Here is a 22,705-nt window from a genome sequence, read left to right as displayed (position 1 = left end):
AATTTTGACTGAGTAAGATTCAAACACAATCATCCATTTTCTGACAGATAGCATGAAATATATGTACATACTATAATATAGTTATATCATTCAATGATAAGCTTAGATCCTTCCGGATCCGATAAGTATTTATACTTTCCATCTTCGAACAGTTCGATTAATTTTTCAGTAAACTCTTTGTGAAGTTTGTTAATTTCTTCTATACTTGGATCAGTATTCCTTGGCACTTCTATAGGTTTCCCCACTGGAAAATACGTAATTGTAAGTATTCTAATACACCATTATTATTTAAAACTAAAGGGTTTAATAAGAGGGCTATAAGACGGTTACGCGTGATTTGCACGGAAATACTTGTACGAAGAAAATTCGCCGTAATCACTATGCCGATTCATAAATGACAGAAAAGTATTTGCTGGCGTCAATTCCGATGTTAACCCCTACCAATCCACCAATCCTATTTTATTCCAATATATTTAAATAAGTAGAATTCTGTTAAATCAATAAGTACCAATACTACGGAGTTTACCAAAAATGAAGCAGCGCAGAAATGAATATTGATTCAACTATAATTAAACATTGTTTGACTATATTGTGATCGACAAGAGTGAGGGGTATCTTCTTACCACCATCAAACAAAGGTTAGTGCCAGGAGTTTCCTAGTCCGCCAAACCAACCAATCGTACCAATTACATTCCACTAAATTATCACCAGTATTTAAGCTAAGTGAAAATATGTTCATCGATTCGCTCTTTATTACCGAAACGGTTATTTTAAAGACATTATTTGTCAATGTCACTTTAAAGCGGATGAAACGAATATAAATGGAATTACTGCAATCTTCATACTATACCTATTGTGTTTTATTTTAATTAATTGAATGTAAGTATAATATTGAGTTTTTTTTAATATTGATTAATTTGACATACCGACTACAGTAAGCGGGTTTCGCCGTGGTATGATACCGAAGGAATACTGGAAAAGTCCTCTTCCTAAAATCCATACGGGAGCAAACTGTATTTTTGATCTCAGCCATTCTTGCCATTCGCGAAGTTTCCCTCCTTTAGGATTGTTAAACTGCTCGTAAAGACCTATCTCCCCAAATGAAAATACTGGCACCAAAGGAGACCTGAAAGAGTAGGATGTTGGTAATAGATTATTTTGGATCAGATTAAATTTAGTAGTATAGTAGGAAATTAATTCACAACAATACAATATAGCATTACGGTACGTATGTTAGTTGAAAAAAAAAATTGGAACCTTTTACAAAATAAAGAAAAAAGTTTATTACATGAATCAAACTGTCATTAGAGATAATATTATTTAGAATGTTCAGATCCCAGTCAAGGCTTCCAGTCAACATTTTAAGTTGTTTGAATAACATATGCAAAAAGTTTTCTGCTCAAATTCCCACTCTATCCACAATGGCAATATTATTTTATTTTTACATGACATACCTTTTTGGGTATTTTGAACCCATATTATTTAAGCTCCGTCTTCTCGAAAATGTTTTATATAACTTCTTTCGATAAAATAGTAATAGTATTATTTACATTAGCAAAAACTGATTTTAAGCAACATATTCGAATGGTCTCTGTTTTATAAGTTTCAAACCTGTCATAATTATACAATAAAAAGGTTTTATAACGTAATTATCTGTAAGTCGATTACAAAATTAAAATGATGACAAACGTCACGAATGATAAAAATAAATGTGAGTTAACATGACATTTTAAACGATTATTAGATTGGGATTGGACGTGTATCAGATATTCAAAGAAATACATTAGTCAAACGTCGCGAATGGTAAAAAAACCCATTTGAGTGAATAGAAGAGAACGTGTCAATTTATACTGACCGGTTTATAGTTATTAAAAAATAGAGTAATCTAAAAATACAATACAGTTGAAATAAACAAAGGTTAAAGCCAATCTTATGATTGAAAAACAAAAACATCCTTCACGACAAATATTAAAAATAGACATCTTATATATTCATACAAGAAAAAACTAATATGTACATGTACGCACCCATATTTCATTGCCAGCTTGATAAATCCTTTTCTTTCTTTTAAAATAATTCTATGGTCTCCAGAATCTGCGTGACAATTGAGTGCTTCGGCTGCTCCTCCGACGATCAAGGTGGTACATACCCCTTTGCCGTTCTTTAGATCTAATAAGTAACTTATACTCTCAGCAGAAGCAGAGCACATCCCTAACCAAAGGTAAAATTCCCTAAATATAGGAAACATGAAATTTCCCCCCAAGGATAGTAAATGTGCCGTCATTCCAGGGAATAAATTTTGAAAGCCGCATGCGTCAGTGGCGAAGCATCCAAAAGCACCTGTTGCCAGCATTCCGTGAGGGTATGAAATCATAAGGTAATTCCGTTCGGGGTCCAGGTCTACTGTTTTCACCAGTTTCAACGGGAAATAATCTCGTAAGTATTGAAACCATTTGCAACCACGAAACCATGCCTTACTAAAAATAATACATAGAGTTACTAAAGCTTATACAGAAACCCTAGTGAAGTGGATACCGAATATACACCAATTTTCATTTAACTTTTGCATTACCTGTATATATTGTCACCTTCATGGTGGCACATAGTGCATCCGTGAAGCGTATGAACCGGTTCATTGCAGTGAATAAGTAATTTGTATTTAACAAGCGGTTTATTTTACAAATTTAAAATGTGCCACCATTTGCGGAAATTATGAAAAAATACAGAGAGAAACTTTGTCTGGTGGTTAACTACCTCTCAGCAGTGTCTCGTCTACGAAACAGTCGTGATTTTTTTTAAGCCAGTAGGGATATGTCACCCCTTTCTCGCTAATCTTCATAATTAAATATATGTAATAATCATAAATGAAGCAAATAATCAATGACTATTTTTAAAGTAATAAAGTTAATAAAATCAACCTCCAGGCCTGACCATATTAACGAAATTCTATGTATATATTTTTTACCGCTCATTCCCATTGTAATGACGTCCCAATTCCAAGGCTCTCTGCCGTCTATTTTGAAAGTAAGCAAAAGGTCTTAGATGAAAATATGTAATTATATTTATTATAGATTCAGATATATAGACAATAACTGTCAGTAATTTCCAGAATTCGTTTAGAATCTTTCAAAAAATCTTTGGCCCAGTCTACAAGGTTAGCATCTGGTGATTTTGATATGAGCTTCTTTGTTAATATAACAGCTATTATGGATGAAGAGCTGACAAAAGGCATCACGTTTTGAGCACCAAAAGTGAAACGGAGTGCGCGGACGATCACGGGTTTCGTGGCTTGATGATATACAAAGACACTTTTGAGACGACTATGATTGATCGACTGGGGAAGGAGAGTAAAGGACTGGGTAGAGAGGTGTAGTCTACATCAGTGGTCCCCAACTCCCGGTCCGCCGGTAATAAAATGGTACAGGGCCGCCCAAGGAACATAAAATTATTTCCACAGTTTTAGATATCTGCAGCCAAGAATATCCAATATTTTAGCAAAGAGGTAACAGCTAGTTTCGCATTAAATAGTTGAAATAAACCCACTGTTTTTATTAAATTTTAATTGTATCAGACTGTTATATGTATATTAATTTGTTAGTTATAGTTATATCGATCTGTCACAATATAAGATTAAAAAAATATTACGTAAAAAACCATTTTTATTTCAGTATTAGTACTGGTGCGTGAATTTTTTTTTCTTTTTTTACCAGTCCGCAGGTGTAAAAAGGTTGGGAAACACTGGTCTACATGATACGGCCGGTTACATGTAAGTTGTACGTATGTAATTCATCGTGGGACACTTATTCGTGCGCCGCAGTACGTGAAACATGAGTTCGTACAACATTTTATTAAATGACGAGTTCTTCGTTGAACATTTCACCGTGGAATACATTTTTGTACGTATCTTACAAAATGCGGCGATAGTTTGCAAATAGTACTGTTCCAATTAGATTAACACTAACCTAACCTAACCTAACCTAATAGAGACATCTCCGCATGTTATAGCATACGTACAAATATACTCCACGGTGAAATGTTCAACGAAGAACTCATTATTTGATTAAATGTTACACGAACTCATGTTTCACGTACTGCGGCGCACGAATTAGTGTTCTGCGGTGAACTGTTTACGTACAAATTTCCGGATACGGATACGGCCATGGTCTACCCTTGGTAATGGCGTCATAGAAAAACAATGACTTACCAAAATTATGTATATTTAGCTCTAGTGAGCTTTGCGCCTTAGCAATGTGTTATCACGCAATAGTTATACGACAAACGATAAAAACATTAAAAAAAATATTTAAAAAGATAATGAACTTAGAAAACACTGTTTCGGTGCTATAAGTACAAATTGTGTGACCATTTACTTACGGGTATCCTCCAGTATTACAGGCTTCCCGGTTCCTTACTATTACTAGTAAATAAATTAAGGAAATCCAATAGTAATCTGATCTCATCAAAATGATGCATAATGTAATTCCAAAAACCTGAGAATATATGAACGTGACTATCCATCCCAGTGCTGCCAGGGTTTGAAGTCTTCTTTCTAATGGCACCAGCAGTGGGGCTAATTTGATTCCAAAAAAGCCTGCAATTCTCCTGAAGTAAAAGAAAAACAAAACATATATGTGAAAAGGAAGCCAACGAATCAATTAATTGGGAAAATAGAAGATATTTTTTATTTATATTTTATTTATTTTATATTGTACTAGTTTATCCACTTTAAGTTGCCTATAATATGACAAGTGAACAATGTGCCGCACAAATTTTGTACACAGAAACTTTGTAGTATTATTATATCATGACCCCCACAACTTGAAGCGGGCCCCCAGGCAAGGATCTTTGGCGGCCCCCCTACCCATCGCTAGGGTTAAAGGCAGTGGGACTTTCTACAGAATCGTCATCTAACTGTAAGTTGTTTCGGGTAAAATTAAGGATATTCGGTGTATTTTTAGGGATTTTTTTGTATTGTTGAATAAATCCACTTGACTTGCCGAATATCGACACACAGTAATTGAAGATATTTTAAAATGTTGAGATTCTACAAATAAAATAGCACCGCAGGCGACTTTTTTCCCATTAGGGCAAATTGTTTGTGTTTGAATGTGTTTATCTCACTTATCAGGTCTACAAGCCACCCCCCCCCCCAGGCTAGAGCCTTGTCGCTCCCCCTCGTGGGGCCATGTCCTATAAATATGTGAGTTGTGTAGTGTTATAATACTAAATAGATTAGACAATGATTAACATTTTATTAATCCCACCAAATTTCGCGCATTCTTTACAGACTCATCTCACAGGAGAAATACCGTCACAGATTAGTCCTCATATATTTGGCTTGAAGAAATTTGAAAATACACGACCCTTTTTTATAATGAATATTCATAGTAAATGATTATTTTCTTATTAGGTACCTACCTACTTTCTTTCGCAGCATAGTAATTTGACGAGTTACATTTTATTATCTCTAAAAAAATTACTGCTCAGATAAGTTTATCATTCGAACACACTATAGAAAATTTATTGGAAACGTTGCTAGTAAATTATTAAATATCTTAGTTGCAGTTTTTAAGACTTATTATCAAATTATTTATTTATTTTGAAAATAAAAATATCTTTAGATACAAAATTATCCAAATTGCATACAAAATATTTAATTTAAATATCAGAAATTCATGTTTTACTTAAAATTAAATTTATAACCTGAAATAATCAGCAATATACGTGTTCTTATTGTTCTCTCTTGCCTTCAGTGCTATTTTTTCTGTGGCCAATGATCAGGATATAGGAATAGGTTCTGCACGTGACTGAGAGATCGTTGTTATGGCACTACATAGATATAATATATGTACATGAAAGTAGACCCTGCATCATTGGCGAGTGGTGGAGATAGGCTGTTAATATTCGACATACTAGACTTTGACAGTCATATTTATTTGTTTTCATTGAACTAAGACCACAATTTTGAGATGGTAATGGTTAGTTTTTAAAATTCAATTATACCCTGTCTAAACTAAACCATGCCATGGGTGACCCGACAAAAATAGTGCACACTTTTTCAGTCATACTTATTTGGTTTCGTTGAATTAAGAATACATATTATCATTACAAATTATGTTAATTTTTTTTAAATTCATTTAAGCCCTGCCCACCCAACCCAACCATAATCGATAAAAAATATTCTTCTATATAGATAGTATAAAGTAATTTTAGATATTTTATAGAAATACATTCATAAGAATATTTTTTGGCTATACTATCATATAACTAATTCAGCTAGGTTTTACAGTTCGGAAGGTCAGAAACGAGTGGCAACAGTATTTATTACAAAGTCAATTATTTCGAATATTGTTATTTTTCTTACATTGTTAAAAAATACTTACATCAGTATTGACTCGATCACACCCACAAATTTTACTAAATTAATGTAACCCATCTTTTTAATTATTTTAATTTTTATACATACTGTTTTTGATAATTATTATTTTGTTAGTATTTAAAACACTTCTACAACGTTTAAGAGTCTATCGAAATAAATGTGAAGTTAAAGTATGTCATGATATTTATACAGTTTGTAAAGGACTGTTGGACTGTTGGAATTGAGAATAGAAGTACAGATAAGACAATATAATACATGTAATTCGTTATCTTGAGAGTTTTCTTTGGAAATACCTTTATATTTAAAAAAAAAAAACATTATGAAAATTATGCAAAAATATTTGAAAATTACAAAACTTAGGTCGTAACTCATAAGAGTATATTGTAGGTATATTTTTCACAGTATAAATGTAAATATTTAAATAAAATATATGAATTAATACATCATATGACTAGTAGGTAAATAGTTTATATGTAAATGAAATCTTTACACGTTGAATCGATTGGTATGAGAAGTATCTTAGAGTCAGTGGCTCGTTTGTTTAGAAAGATAAAGGCCCGACCCACTGACTGATCACATAATAAAATTTAAGTAACTGGAAAAATGCTCATATTGGTAAAGAAATACAAGTAAAACAGATGTGTGAGATAAAAGAAAGAAGGCTAAAACGGTTAAAGCAAGATTAATTAAGTGACTCTTCATATCAAGGCGTGTGATCGCGCTGTCACGTGGATCTATGAAACTTAAATCTATAGGATATAATATAAAAATTAATATAAGTAGAATGTAAAAGATGTTAAATAAGCAAGTCTGTAGGTGTATAATAAATATTAGTAATTGCGACGCAAAGTGTGTTTTCAATATGTACATGATGAAATACTGTAGATTTAAAGAAAAAACTGTAATTTAGAGAGTTAGTTATTTAGTCCAGCGGTCCCCAACCGGTGGTCAGCGGACTACCAGTGGTCCGTGAGAGAATTTTGGTGGTCCGCAGAGTAATTATTTGAATATATTTGCAATTTTAGTGCGGCTCTCCGTGTCGCAGTAACGTCATTGGAACCAAGAATCCAACAGCTTGTTTCAAACAAGCAGCAACAAAGGTCACAGTGATTATCTTTCTGTTACCCGTAATTAATATTTTATGCACCTCCATGTCGACGTAGAATTCATATGAAGACCACAAGCAAATATCATTCCATGTCCATTTTTTTGTATAAAATAAACTGTTAATGCCATCTTGTGGAGAATTTCTTAACGTATTTTTCTGTGTAAAAACATTTTTAGAAAAATAAATCTGTGTTCTATAAAAACGTGTTTCTAATAAAGGTGGTCAGGGAAAGATCATTCCATGTGCATGAATACTGGGTAATATGAATTGTATTTTTGTCAATTGAGTAAATTTTCTAATAAATGGTAGTGTTTATTAATCATATCTTTATGTTAAATAATTATAAAAATCGTTTAAAAATTATAGTGAAAGATTAATTGTAACAACTATTATTCAGTTTTTGAAACTGTAAAAATCGATTTACTCAATATTTTACAGATGTGACATAGCATGATATTTGCTTGTGGTCTTCATATTAATTTAATAATTGTATTGATTCTTTTTTAATAAAATGAAATTTAAAATGTTTTTTTTTTGCATTTTTCGTAATGAATCTCTGTGTTAATAAGTTTATTTATTATAATTATTTTATCATTATATTGACATATCGAATTTTTCACAAGTGTGGAAATAATACTTGGTAGTGGTCCGCGAGATTCAAGATTTTGAGTATAGTTTTTCACGAGGTTTAAAAGGTTGAGGACCGCTGATTTAGTCAAACACATATTAATCTAATTAAAATTAATGGAAAATAGAGATATGGTATTTGAAACAATTGAGACTCGTGATCAATGTTTGCAAAGACAGAGAAATTATAAAAGCATTATATTATATATGGTTACTCATCTGTACGTCCTTTGGTATTCACTGATTCTATAAAAAAAAGTCCAAATGAAGCTACTTGTAATACTGACTTTAAGGTTGGAAACCGTCCGAGTGGCAACCGTCAAGGTAAACTGTTAACAAAGAGATCCGTCCATCGGTGCAGCCAAGGTTAAAATGCTTGCTTTTGGTATGGTTGGCTCTGCCCCCTGTCCCTTTCATCTGAATTTTGTCGTTTGGTGGAAATATGCTCCATGTAACGGATATAGTTACGTGTTGGATATCATTTTTTTCTGTATCTAGTGGGATAGCGATGATGAAAATCAAATATAAAAAGTAATTCGTCTTCTCCTCGTTTCTTCTCGTCTTCTGGTCGTGACTGCTGGTCTTCAGGTCGTGTCGTGTTGGTTTATTTTATGTCTGTCAGCTTGGCGATCATTATGCTTGCGCTTTCGATGGTGTTTTTCTACGCAGTTATCATGTCTTGTATCTGATCGGGCTGGGGTCTCTCCTGCGTATTCATCCAGGCAGGCCCGACCGAGTATCTGTCATTGGTCTTCTCGGTTTGTCTTTTATCCACGTCGGTATACGCGTACCTTGCGTGTTTAGGATGCCTTGGGCAACCTCTGTAGTTGGCCGGATGAGGGCCGCCACAGTTGGCGCACGTAGCTGGGTCTGTGGTGTTCGGCTTCTTGAAATCCGCTGTGAGGTGATCGCCTGCACAGCGGACGCACATCGGTTTGGCATGGCAACAGGAGGCGGCGTGGCCAAAGCCTTGGCAGTGATGGCACTGCCCGTCCGTCGTCCTCTTGCGTAGTGGCTCCACATGTATAGAAAGCCCGAATATTGTGGCTAATTGGTAGATGTCTTTTGCGTCGCTGGTCCTTACTACGTCCACCAGGATCAGCGGTATCTGGGTCTTCCGATGGCCTTGTGTCATTTTATACGCGCTCTTTATGATGTATCCCATCTCCACGAGCTCGTCACGAATTTCTTCGGCGGTCGTTTCTTCTGGGATACCCCGGAGCACCACTTTGAGGGGTTTCTCCTCAAAGAGGTTGTATGAGTGAAACTCGATGCTCATGGCGTCTAACAGCTGTACAGCTGTTCTGTTGGACTCGATCTCCTTGATGGTCAGTATTATCCCGGTTTTGATGTTTTTGGCGTCAGATATACATACTCCTGCCTCTTTCAGCATAGTCATGTTCTGTCTGTAAGCCTTTTTATCATGCAGGATGATCGGGGGTATTTTTTGAGAGCCCGTCCGGTCCATATTTTTCTTGCCCGGATTCTTCGAGGGCGGGTTCGCTCTTGAATCCTTCCTGTGTATGGTCTTCTTTGCTTGTGCCGGCTCGCCAATGAGTGGCTTGTCTGGCTTCTTTAAGGTAGTCGTGGCAGATTTTTTGGCTGCATTTTGGTCAACTTGGTCGGGTGCTTGGCGTTTTGTCGCCTTTTTTCCAGGGTGTCTTTTGTTTTGGTCCTCCGGTTCCACGCGAGAGAGGCTTTCAGCTTTTTGCTTCATCCTTTTCAGATAAGGATTTGGCTGCAGCTGCGTACGACTTCGGAGGAGGGTCTGGCTTGCCGGTAACAGCAGGTTTCTTCGATGCGGTAGCACGGGGGTCTGGCTTGCCGAAAGTGGCGGGTTTCTCCGTCGCGGCAGCGCGGGGATCAGGCTTGCCGGTTAAGGCGGGCTTCTCCGGCGCGGCTGCGCGGTGGTCTGGTTTTGACGGAGCAGATGTAGCCGCCGGAGTAGTGTCCATCTGTTTGTACTGGGCGGTGGATGCTGGCTTGCCGCTCAAAGCCGGTTCCTTGGCAGTGGCCGTGGCGGGAGCCTTGGTAGTGACCGCGGCGGGAGCCTGGGCGGGTTTGGCAGCTTCCTTGGATTGTGATGGTTTGCCGTTGATATTATCGGCATTGTTGGAATCGTCGTCAAGAAAGTAGTCCGAGTCGTCAAAATCTAAGTCCTCGTACTCCTCGTCTTCCTCGTCCGAGGCAGGCTTGAGTCCTGAGTCCAGAGCATTGATTTCGTCAAGGACCCTTTGGTAGTTTGAAATGTTCTGGTTTTTTCTCTTCTTGTCCTGAGTATCTCTTTGTCGTTGTAGGTCTGGGAGTGTCTCGTGCGGCTGAATTCCATAAGCTAACGTGAGGAAGCCGTAGATATAGGCGAAGTCCGCCGCCCTCAGCTTCCTCTTGAGTCCATAGAGATTCAGCAGGTCCACTTTGATATTATCGTCCACTTGCTTGTGGCACTCCGGTACCAATAAACCAACGAGCGATGGTATTTTGCTCATTATGGTTGATTTTGGTGTTGGCAGGCGTCTCCGCTATGAAGGCTATAACCGAGTCCAAGGAATATCAAGCCCTTCTCTTCTGCCGCACCGATGCACTTTGTGTAAAAGAGAAAATTAATCTTGCGTCTTTTTCTAATTGCTCATCCATATACCTACCTATTTTGGTTTACACAACGAGGCCCCATTTTAAATTCTTTTGACAAATCGATTGTGTCATCAGCGTTGAAGAAAATCGCCACCGCTTATTTTGTTTCAGGGTGAGGTTAAATCATGATTAAGATATATTTTAAATTTATAACAACAATAAACATAATTATCTTATCTTAGAAATCGGGGGCATTAGTTGTTGTCTGCTGTTGTAACCTGCTATTGATGATGCCAATTTGGAGAGCAATAACTCTGTTCAACTAAATCGATTCGGATATTGTATGTTCCTATGTTCCACCTACGTGATGATAAGTTTAGGCGGATGTTGTTTTATTATACTCCTTTATTTATTTATTCTTTTTTAACACTAGAACAGGCCATGAGGCCTGATGACAGTAATGTAGTTACTAGTCTGTAATAGAAGTGAAACAATCACAAATACCCAGGCTTTGAGAAAATCAAATATATTATGACCCCACCGGGATGGAGCCTGGAGCCCCCGGGTGATAGGCCAGTGCCTTACGCACTGGACTACGAGGGATCCTTAAATAGGCTCTATTTAACTCATTCGACATACTTCCATGTATGTATTTTATAATTTTTGTGTAGTTTTTCTAATACTGCGTCTATTTATTTATTTTTTATACTGTTTTAATACTATTTTTTGTTTTTAATTTGTCATGTTGTGAACGACTTGAATTTGTAATTTGTAAAGTTCACCTTATGTAAATCGATAAGTTTTAATACTAAATTGTCAATGGCTTTTAAAAAGACTGTTGATTTTTTTAACATCAATGAAGTCCCAGTTCTGCGCCCCAACGTTAACTGCACCCAGAGCGGCTGCCTCTTTCGCAAACCATTTATTTCGTCGATGCACAGTCATATTTTCAACGGGAGTTAGGTAAACAAAGTACTTTTAAAAATACACAGAACATGTAAAATAACAAATATTTTATTTACTTACAACGTAATTATTTAAATATACTCAGTTCGGTTAATACTTACTAAGTAGCTTTGTGGTAATCAAATGATAATATAAAGAAAAATTCTATAGGCATTTTTAAACTACAAAGAAGTGATCGTTTGCATTAGTGATGACTAAAAATACATAAATATTTTTCTTTTAACGCACTATGAAAAATATTTTACTATTCACTAATACATAAATACATAAACGAAACGTTATCAAAGTGCTTCCCTGTCTTATAGACATCCGAAAAAATATTTGTATGAAACCATTCTATAACAGAAACAGATTTACATTTTTTAATATTACAACTACTTAACTATATTTTTGCAGATACTGAAAACTACCCTAACGTAACATTACACTTCCATCATAAACTAGTCAATGCAAATCTTGAAGAAGAAAAGCTTACATTTCTACAGTAAGTACATGATTTTTATTATAATTGAAACTTAACCATAATAATTATAGTGTTTCTATTATATTTGCGTGCAAGTACAGTAAGTATTAGAATGCTCACTTTTCTATCAGTGGATCCCGTATGCAAGTCCCGTACCTGGATGCAATAATTATCATGTCTTTTCGAATAATAAATACCTACACGTGTTTTTGGATCCGGGGTATGGACTTATTGAATTGAGCCATAGCACTAGCATACACCTATAACTTGGTGGTCCTATTTCTTCGGTGGCAATAGGTATATTAACTCAATTACTGGCAATACCAAATTTCATTAACGACAATATGTTTAGTTTTATTATTAATTGATAATATAACATAGGTAAATAAAGCACGAATTGAGACTATCACAAAATCGATTGGATTATAATTAGTGCTCAAAATGAATTGCATGTGTAAAATTCACTAACTTTTACCGGATAACAAATCGATGTTACAACCGAAATAGCTATCGATTAAAAAATAAACTGTAGAATTGAATAAAATTTATGGTACTGTTCGGTTATCAGGAATACAGCGAAAAACACATTTTGAAAATACCCGATAAACTGGATTATTTGTTAGTTTGGGTTAGTTTAGGTTAGGTTAAAAGAGTAAATAGTGCGTTTTCTGAGAGTTTCCGAGCCGAGAAGGGAGTTCGTCAGGGAGGTGTTTTATCTCCCCAGTTATTCAATATATATGGAGAGCATATAATGCGAAGAGCCCTGGATCATTGGCAAGGCGGAATAACAATTTCTGATGGCCAGAAAATAAACAACTTAAGATTCGCAGATGATACCACACTAATCGCTGCTGATGAAAGAGAACTCACAGAGCTGCTACACCGGATAGAGGAAGAGAGTCACAAATACGGCCTCCTTATTAATAGGAATAAGACCAAGTTAATGGTTGTTGATCGGGCCAACCTTCTACCAACACCAAGTACACTCCAAAATCTCGAAACAGTCGACGAGTTTGTATATCTGGGATCGACCATCAGTAGAAAGGGCGGATGCAAAGCGGAAATAAGAAGGTGCACACAGATTGCAAAAAATGCGATGACACTCCTTACCACTATATGGAAGGATCGGGGAATTTCGATTGCCACAAAAATGATGCTTATGCAAACATTAGTGCTCTCGATATTTCTATACGGAGTCAAGTCGTAGACCCTGAAGGCAAGAGAACGGAAGGCAATTGATGCCTTTGAGATGTGGTGTTGGCGCCGAATGCTTCGCATTTCTTGGACGGAGCACAGGACAAACCAGTCAATCATCCAGAGACTGAAGATAAAGGAACGGCTCTCGTCTGAGAAGAATTCTGCAGTTTTTTGGACATATTTTCAGGCGCGGACCGGACAACCTGAAGATACTGGTAGTTTTGGGTAGCCTCCAGGGAAGGCAAAGCAGAGGAAGAGCGTCTGCGTGATGGAGCGACCAAGTGAAAGAGCTGACTGGGGACACCATCCATTCTGTCCTGAGAGAAGCGGAAGATCGAGAAGGATGGAAAGTCTTGGTCGCTCAAAGGATGGCGAAATTTAAATGTGGTCACGATCCTCAGCCATGAGTGCACGACCAAGAAGAAGAGAGAGAGGTTAGATTAGGTTGGGTTAGGTTAGGTTAGGTTAGGTTAGGTTAGGTTAGGTTAATTTAACAAATAATCCAGTTTATCGGCTATTTTCAAAATGTGTTTTCCGCTATATTCCTGATAACCGAACAGTACCAAATTTATTTTATCATTTTGTAAATTTATATTATTTTGTAAATTCTAAATAATAAAAATCTTTAAAGAGCTTTTAATATAAATATGTTTTTACCTGCTCGTAGTATGAAAAACAATATGAAAAAGTAATTATTTTCATTGAACTGTCATAATGAAAATATTTTTCTTCGTGCAAAATTTAACAAAAAAAAATTGTCGAAAGAGTAGCAGACCTGGTAGTAGTTGCTGATGGCGTCTTTTACACAGTCAGGCGTCACATGATGAAGCCGCAACTCTTCGATTTTAGTCAAACTTACCAGTGAAACTTATAGTAACACATTTAACATTTTTATTGTTGACCCAAGACAATATCATTATTCGTTACTGATGTTTATTAAGGTTTTTAAAGTCCATGTCTATTTTTTATAAAATAAAGAAATTCAGTATCTTGTGTACATTTTTTCCCAAAAAGCACTGCTTATAAAAATGTTTTACATTCATTCAATTTTTATTTTTCATTTTTCAATTAATATTTATATATATATACGTATACATTTTGGTAATATGTGTCAATACATACTAATTAGATACTGAATAATACATTGACCATATTGTTTTATAAGAATAAAAATATAAGTAATATAGTTTTTAACAAAACAATAGTGCCAGAGTAAGTATTGTAATTTTTGAAGCAATAAAATATATTATTTCATACTTATTTACGACATGTTTTCTTTCCCTCATAATAATCATATACCTCGACTAAAACTATAATTTAATAATATAAAAATAAAAAGGATTACCAGTCATACGCATTTTATATACATGTCAATAAAATATTAGAAATCTTTTAACGAATTCACATTTTATAACGTTTCTTTTTATAATATTTTAGATACGTATGTACCTAAATAAAAACACTTTAAAATACAAATTATCAAAAAAAAAAATGTCTCAAATTGCAAGCTTCGCATTTTTCCACTCGGTGCCTCTGGTAGATGGAGTATTTGCCTGAAGCGTGTAACGTATTTTTTATTGAATACACATACGTTTGAAACACCTCAGAAACACATTTATTAGGTACATTAATAAATATTCCATGAAATCCGATTTTTTATTTTTATCTAAAGTATTAATACAATTGACCGAGTGAGATTCAAACACAATCATCCACTTTTCGACAGATATAGTACCTATACGTTTTATATCTTTGCACTTTTTTGCACTCTTTACTATTTTTATATGCCTCTTTGCCTGATTACCTCGTATAGAATTAGATCAAATGATATTTACTTAATTAACTTAATAAATAAATAGACTGATAATAATATGTATAAAAATATTTTTAGAATATATTAAGTATCCTAGAGCCGGAGTGCAAAGTTATGAAGCATATACTCTAGCTTGAAATGTATGTACATACTATATATAGTTTTATCATTCAATGATAAGCTTAGACCCTTCCGGATCTGATAAGTATTTATACTTTCCATCTTCAAACAGTTCGATTAATTTTTCTGTAAACTCTTTGTGAAGTTTGTTAATTTCTTCTATACTTGGATCAGTATTCCTTGGAACTTCTATAGGTTTCCCCACTAAAAAATAAGTAATTGTAAGCATTCAAAATACACAATTATTATTTAAAACTAAAGAGTTTAATAAGAGGTGTATATGACGGTTACATGTAATTTGTACGGAAATACTTTTCCAAAGAAAATTCGCTGTAACCAGTAAGCCAATTCATAAATGACAGAAAATCATTTGTTAACCCCCACCAATCCCATTATATTCCAATATATTTAAATAATTAAAATTCAGTTAAACCAATAAGTACCAATACCTACTACTGAGTTTTACCAAAAATAAAGGAGCGCAGAAGTAAATAGTGATACAACTATGTATAACTAAACATTGTGACCCTATTGTGATCGATAAGAAGGAGGGATATCGTCTTTCCACCATCAACCAAGATTAGTGACCGGAGCTTCCTAGTCCGCCTTACCCACCCATCATCCCAAATACATTCCACTAAATTGTCACCAGTATTTAAGCTAAATGAAATGTTAATCGATACGCTCTTTATTACCGAAACGGTAATTTTGAAGACATTTGTCAATGTCCCTTTAAAGCGGATGAAACGGGTGTAAATGGAATTACCGCAATCTTCATATTGTGTTTAATTTTAATTAATTTAACGTTAGTATAATAATGAGTTTTTTAGTATTAATTAATTTAACATACCGACTACAGTAAGTGGGGTTCGCCGTGGTAAGATACCGAAGGAATACTGGAAAAGTCCTCTTCCTAAAAGACATACGGGGGCAATATGTATTATTGATTTCAGCCAGTCTTGCCATTCGCGGAGTTTCCCCCCTTTAGGATTGTTAAACTGCTCGTAAAGACCTATCTCCCCAAATGAAAATACTGGCACCAAAGGAGACCTGAAAGAGAAACATGTTTATTATAGGTTATTCTGCATCTGATTAAATGTATAGTAGAAAATTAATTCACAACAATACAATATAGCATGACGGTATGTACGAGTATGTTGACAGAAATAAAAATAATTGGAACCCTTGACAAAATAAAAAAAAAACATGTCATAAGTATATAATAAAAAGGTTTAAAAACGTAATTATCTGTAAATCGATTACACAATTGACATGATGACAAACGTCACAAATAATAAAAAGATGTGAGTGAATATGGGTATGTAGATCGATTAAAAAAATTAAACGATTATTGAATATAAATTTGTTTTTGAAATCATGAAGCATTGAGACAAAAAAAAGTCTCAAGACCTATAGATTCGGTGAGATTTTATCAGATGTCCAAAGAAGCACATTGGTAAATCGTCACAAATGGTAAAAAAAATATCCGGGTTTATTGGTTAATAGAACAGGGAATATTATACAGTGAAAAAAACTAACATTAAAACCAAATTTATGATTGAAAAACGAAAACGTCTTTTTCTACCAATATTAAGTAAAGATGCCTTAAATATTTATATAAAAAAAATATTATGCAAAATAACTAACCCATGTTTCATTGCCAGTTTGATGAAGCCTTTCCTTTGTTTTAAAATAATTCTATAGTCTCCAGAATCTGCGTGACAATTGAGCGCTTCGGCTGCTCCTCCGACGACCAAGACGGAACACACCCCTTTGCCGTTCTTTAGATCCAACAAGTAATTTATACTCCCAGCAGAGGCAGAGCATATCCCTAACCAAAGACAAAATTCCCTAAATATAGGGCATATGAAATTTCCCTCCAAGGATAGTAAATGTGGCGTCATTCTGGGGAATAAATTTTGAAAGCCGCATGCGTCAGTGGCAAAACTTCCGAAAACGCCTGTTGCCAGCATTCCGTGAGGGTATGAAATCATAAGGTAATTTCGTTCGGGGTCCAGGTCTACTGTTTTCACCAGTTTCAGCGGGAAATAGTCTCGTAAGTATTGAAACCATTTGCATCCACGAAACCATGCCTTGCTAAAAATAATACAATATAGAGTTACTAAAGCTTATACAGAAACCCTAGCGAAGTGGAAACCGAATATACACCAATTTTCATTTTAACTTTTGCATTACCTTAACAGGGGTGCCAATAAGGTAGACCGAGAAATGTTTTTTGGTCGATGGCCAAAAATATTTAATTTGTTTATTCATAATTTGGAAGCAGATATTATTCAAATCTGTTAAAATGTGCTGAAAATTTGTACGCCTGCTTTGGTTTGACATACCTACTTGTGCTAATCAGCGTTTTCGCAAATTGAAATTATAAAATCGAAGTACAGAACAACTTTAACGGGCGAACATGTGGAATCATGTCTGAGAAATAGTTTGAGTAGAATTACACCCCCAATTATACAAAAATTGTAGACACCTTAAAAGTAGGATAAGTAATTCAAGCTCTGTAGCATCCGGAAGCTCACATAAAATTCATGTATTAAAAATTACAGTTAAGTAAATAACAAAATTTTATGTACAACGGTTTATTTAATTTTATTACTAAGATTCTACTTTGGTTTAAATATATATAATATGTCCTTTAATCTCAGAAACGTAGATCGCGGAGGCTTATTCTTCTCCGAAGTATATCTAATATAACAATAATTAGTTGACACCCCTGCTATAGAATATATAGTCATCATCATTACAATACACCGTTAAACGTGCGAAACCGACGCATTCTGAGAATGAGATTACGTGATTTGTAATTAAGACGCGGTTGATTTTACAAATTTCAAATGTGCCGCCATTTGCGGACACCATGTAAAAATACTGAGACAGTCAGCCAAGTCGGCAACGCTAAGCCTCTCAGTAGTCTTTCGTCTACGAAACAGTCGTGATTTTTTTTTAAGGTAAGGGGCATATGTCCCCCCTTTCTCGCTAATCTTCATAATTAAATATCTGTAATAATCATAAACGAAGCAAAAAATTAATGTGTATTTTTAAAGTAATATTGTTAATAAATTTAATCTTCGGGCTTACCCGTATTAATTAAATTCTACGAGTATGTTATAATTTGTACCACTCATTCCCCTTGTAATGAGGTTCCAATTCAATCAAAAGGTCTTAGGTGATAATATGTAATTACCTACCTATACGGTTCAGAAATATGGACATTAACTGTCAGTAATTTCCAGAATTAGTTTAGAATCTTTCAAAAGATCTTTGACCCAGACTGAAAGGATAGAATCTGCTGATGTCACTACAATCTTCAGCTCTATTAGCTTATTTGTTAGCTTAATAAGTGTTATGGACCGGCCACGTACAATGTATGGCCGACAAATCATCGACACGTTTAGTGCACAAAAAGTGAAACGGAGTGCGTGGAAATCACGACTTGAACACGGCGGCTTGATGATGTATGTACAGAGAGACTTTTGAGAGGACTAGGGAAGGAGAGTAGAATATCGAGCAGAGAGGTATAGTCTACTTCAGCGCTGTCCAACTGGCGGCCCGCTAAATTTTTTTGCGGCCCGCGAGCTGTACGTACAGCAAATCTTTCATCAAACATTGGGGAGAGAATTGTCCATCATACATTAAAATATGAAAACTTTTCATTATAATACTAAATATTAAAAATACTTCTTCAAAACAAAGAAATATACTGCTTAATTTTGCTATAATCTAATATACTGCTTAATTGCAACAAATGTTGATTTTGACATAAAAGACATTGTTGCTCAACAACTAAGGCCACAATACTCCCATTGAATAACTTATAAGTACGTAGGTATAAGTATAATCTTTGTTTTGTAAACGTAATTAATTTATGATGAATAAAAAAAAATACAATAAATAAATAAATAACTTAATTATAATATTGTTTTTATAATTTCTAGTTATGTGTTATTTTTGATTATTTTTTGTATAAAAAAATTACTTTTGAATTGACATTAACTGACTTTTCATTTACCTATCCTCTTTGGCCCCGAAATGTTTGCTAAAGAAAAAATGGCCCGCGGCCTAAAAGAATTTGGACAGCGCTGGTCTACTTTATACGGTCATGGTCTACCCTTGGTAATGGCGTCAGGTGAAATAACTAATTATGTATATTTAGCTCAAAGTGAGCTTTGCGCTTTAGCAATGTGTTCCCACGCAATAGTTATACGACAAACGAGAAAAACATTTTAAAAAATAATGAAAAAGTTAATGAACTTAGAAAACATTGTTTGGCATTTAGGCGCTATAAGTAATCAAATTGTGTGACAATTTACTTACGGGAATCCTCCAGTATCACAGGCTTCCCGGTTTCTTACCATTACTAGTATATAAATTAAGGCAATCCAATAGTAATCTGATCTCATCACGATTATGCATAATGTAAATCCTAAAACCTGAGAATGCATGAACATGAGTATCCACGCCAGTGCTGCCAGGGTTTGAAGTCTTCTTTCTAATGGCACTATCAGTGGGGCCAATTTGATTCCAAAAAACCCTGCAATTTTCCTGAATTAAAAAAAAACAATACATATATGTATAGAGGAAACCAATGAATCATACCAATGGAATAAAAATATAAGATATTTTTATAATTTATTTTGTACTGGTTTGCCCACTTTAAGTTGCCTATAATATGACAAGTGAACAATGTACCCACTGTTGCAGGCGCACACTTTAGTATACAATTTTGTCAGCATAACTTTTTCCAACCTCTGCACACAGAAATTTTGTAGAAAGAAATTATATATGTAGATATATTGTGAGTTGTGTATATGAAACCATGACGCCCAATGACTGTAGTGTAATAATACTACATAGATTAGACAATGATACGTATTTTATTACTCCCACCAAATTTTGCGCGTTCTTTCACACACACTTTTAACACACAATACCGTCACGTATTATGTGTTAGTCCTCACATATTTGGATTGAAGAGATGTTCAAAGACGCCATCCTTTTTTTATAATGAATCTTCATAGCAACTAATTATTTTCTTATTATGTATCTACCTACTTTCTTTCACTAGCATAGTAATTTGACGAGTTATATATAGTTTTCACTATAAAATTTACTGCTCAGATAAGTTTATCATTCGAACACACTATAGAAAATTTATTGGAAACGTTCCTAGTGAATTATTAAATAGCTTAGTTGCAGTTTTAAGATCTATTATCAAATAACGTATTTAATTTGAAAATTAAAATTGGCTTTAAATATAAAATTACCCAAATTGTATAAAAAAATATTTAATTTTAATATCAGAAATTTGTATATGTTTCACTTTAAATTATAATATCAACCCAAAATAATCACCAATATACTTGTTCCAGTTCCTATCTCTTCCCTCGAATCTTTATTTTTTCTGTGGTCAACAATTAGGATTCAGCAATACTAAACGTGAGTGAGAGAAATATTATGTAATGGTACTATATACCTAGGTATGTAAGTACATGAAAATAAACCCTACTCACCATACTTTCATAATATAAATAATTCTCCTATGTTTTACAGTTCGGTAGGTCAGAAACGATTGGCAACAACAGTCTATAATTATTATACAAACATTTGAGAGAAATGACTATTTCTAAAAGGCAGTAGCGAAGGGTGGAGGAAGGCTGTTAAGATTCGTCATAAATAGTGCACATTAAACTTTGTTAGTTATAAGAATTTGTTTTTATTGAACTAATACTACAATTTATATATGGTATTTGTTAGCTTTTAAATATCAATTAAACCCTGCCTAAACCAAACCATAATAGTTTTGGTATATTTTGGGTGATACAACAAAATTGTGCTTACTTTTTTACTCATACTTGTTTGTTTTCGTTGGATTAAGAATACATATTGTAGGTTCATTTTTTTTAATTCATTAGCACTGCCTAAACCAAACTATAATAGATACAAAATATTATTATATCTATAAAGTATTCAAAGTTATCTATGATATAATTGTAAAATTATTGTCATTGATAATTTTAGATATTTTATAGATAGACGAGTACTTTTTGACTATTATCTATTATGGCTTGGCTTTGCAGGGTTTAATTGAATTTTAAAAATTAACCAACACCATCTGTAAATTGTGGTCTTATTTCAATGAAAACAAATATGTGTGATTGACTAAGCTTAGTGTGCACTATTTATGGCGGATCTTGACAGCCTACCTCCACCCTTCGCCACTGCTAAAAGGTCAACATCAATTAATTCAAATATTGCTAATTTTCTTACACTGTTAAGAATTACTTACATCAGTATTGACTCTATCACATCCACAATTTTTATTAAATACATGTAACCCATCTTTATAATGTTTTTAATTTTCATACATACTGTTTTTGATAATTATTATTTTCTTAATATTTAAAACACTTCTACAACGTTTAAGAGTCTATCGAAATAAATGTGAAGTTAAAGTGTGTCGTGACATTTATAGAGTATGTAAAGTTGGACTATTGGAATTGAGAATAGAAGCACTGATAAGACAATAATATAATATATGTGGTTCGTTATCATGAGAGTTTTCTTTGGAAATGCAGGTGTTTTAATTTTTTTTTAACATTCAATGGAGTCCCAATTCTGCACCCTAACATTTAGCACAGATAGCGCAGATTTTTAATACGCCATAATAAATCAAATTATATAAGTACCTAATTTATGCATTCCTAATCGCTAGAAAGCCTCAAATAAACAGGACTTTGCCAGCAAGCTTAGGATATCTCATCTTAATCAATATAATCTATTCAAAATGACTAGGTACAACGAAATAATGACCTAACCTAACCGAACCTAACCTAACCTAAATAGATACCACAAAAATTTATGTTTCATTTTTCCCCTGGCTGTTCTGTTTTGTCACTGTTCTGTTTTGTCCGGTTACCGCCTCTTTCGCATACCCTTTATTTCGTCGATGCAGGCTGTCATATTTTCAACGGGAGTTAGGTAGACAAGGTACATTTAAAAATACAGAACACATGTAAAATAACAAATATTTTATTTACTAAAAACGTAATATTTTAAATATAATATGTATAATAATAAAATTAATGCAATTAAAAACAGTGCAATCGCGATTAGTAACGATTTAATTTTTAATGATACGATTATTTGACTATATCGAAAATGGCTAAGTATCTTATTCAGTTCGTTTAATACTTACTAAGTAGCTTTATGGTAATTAAAATATATGATAATATAAAGAAAATTTATATAGGCACTTTTAAACTACAAAAAAGTGATCGTTTGCATTAGTGATGACTAATAATACATAAATATTTTTCTTTTAACACAATATAAAAAATATTTTACTGTTCACTAATACATATTAAACATATTATAATAATTTGAACTGGTGTTTAGTTAGTAGGACATCTACAAATTACTTAATTTATTATTTGTAACATT

General features: G+C 34.0%; 2 protein-coding genes across 2 annotated transcripts; both read right to left on the bottom strand.

Annotated features, from left to right (window-relative positions):
- Positions 1–86: 86 nt before the first annotated feature.
- LOC147079041 (2-acylglycerol O-acyltransferase 2-A-like) lies at positions 87–9,513 on the bottom strand. Its single transcript, XM_085955762.1, has 4 exons — positions 8,906–9,513; positions 2,028–2,477; positions 927–1,126; positions 87–244 (listed from the first exon to the last, which is right to left on the bottom strand). Exons 1-4 carry the CDS (start codon positions 9,511–9,513, stop codon positions 87–89), a joined length of 1,416 nt encoding a protein of 471 aa, XP_085811888.1.
- A 5,777-nt stretch (positions 9,514–15,290) lies between these two features.
- On the bottom strand, positions 15,291–19,620 carry LOC147079040 (2-acylglycerol O-acyltransferase 1-like). The gene is made up of 4 exons (XM_085955753.1): positions 19,580–19,620; positions 16,892–17,341; positions 16,095–16,294; positions 15,291–15,448 (listed from the first exon to the last, which is right to left on the bottom strand). The coding sequence occupies exons 1-4, from the start codon at positions 19,618–19,620 to the stop codon at positions 15,291–15,293; spliced, it is 849 nt and encodes a 282-aa protein (XP_085811879.1).
- Positions 19,621–22,705: the final 3,085 nt, after the last annotated feature.

The sequence above is a fragment of the Rhyacophila brunnea genome, unplaced genomic scaffold (genome assembly GCF_057557595.1).
Source record: "Rhyacophila brunnea isolate RB1 unplaced genomic scaffold, BYU_Rbru_1.0 scaffold_10, whole genome shotgun sequence".
NCBI lineage: Eukaryota > Metazoa > Arthropoda > Insecta > Trichoptera > Rhyacophilidae > Rhyacophila > Rhyacophila brunnea.
Note: the sequence above shows the minus strand (reverse complement) of the source record. Positions and strands in the feature narration are given on the sequence as shown.

Excerpts from the sequence above, each read along its gene's own strand:
- LOC147079041 (XM_085955762.1), bottom strand. The coding sequence starts at position 9,513 with ATGACTATGCTGAAAGAGGCAGGAGTATGTATATCTGACGCCAAAAAC. Across the intron at positions 2,478-8,905 it reads AGGCATCCTAAACACGCAAG|TAAGGCATGGTTTCGTGGTT; the intron begins GTACGCGTATAC and ends TATTATTTTTAG. Across the intron at positions 1,127-2,027 it reads AAGCTGGCAATGAAATATGG|GTCTCCTTTGGTGCCAGTAT; the intron begins GTGCGTACATGT and ends CTACTCTTTCAG.
- LOC147079040 (XM_085955753.1), bottom strand. The coding sequence starts at position 19,620 with ATGGTAAGAAACCGGGAAGCCTGTGATACTGGAGGATTCCC. Across the intron at positions 16,295-16,891 it reads AAACTGGCAATGAAACATGG|GTCTCCTTTGGTGCCAGTAT; the intron begins GTTAGTTATTTT and ends TTTCTCTTTCAG. Across the intron at positions 15,449-16,094 it reads AACCCCACTTACTGTAGTCG|TGGGGAAACCTATAGAAGTT; the intron begins GTATGTTAAATT and ends CTTATTTTTTAG.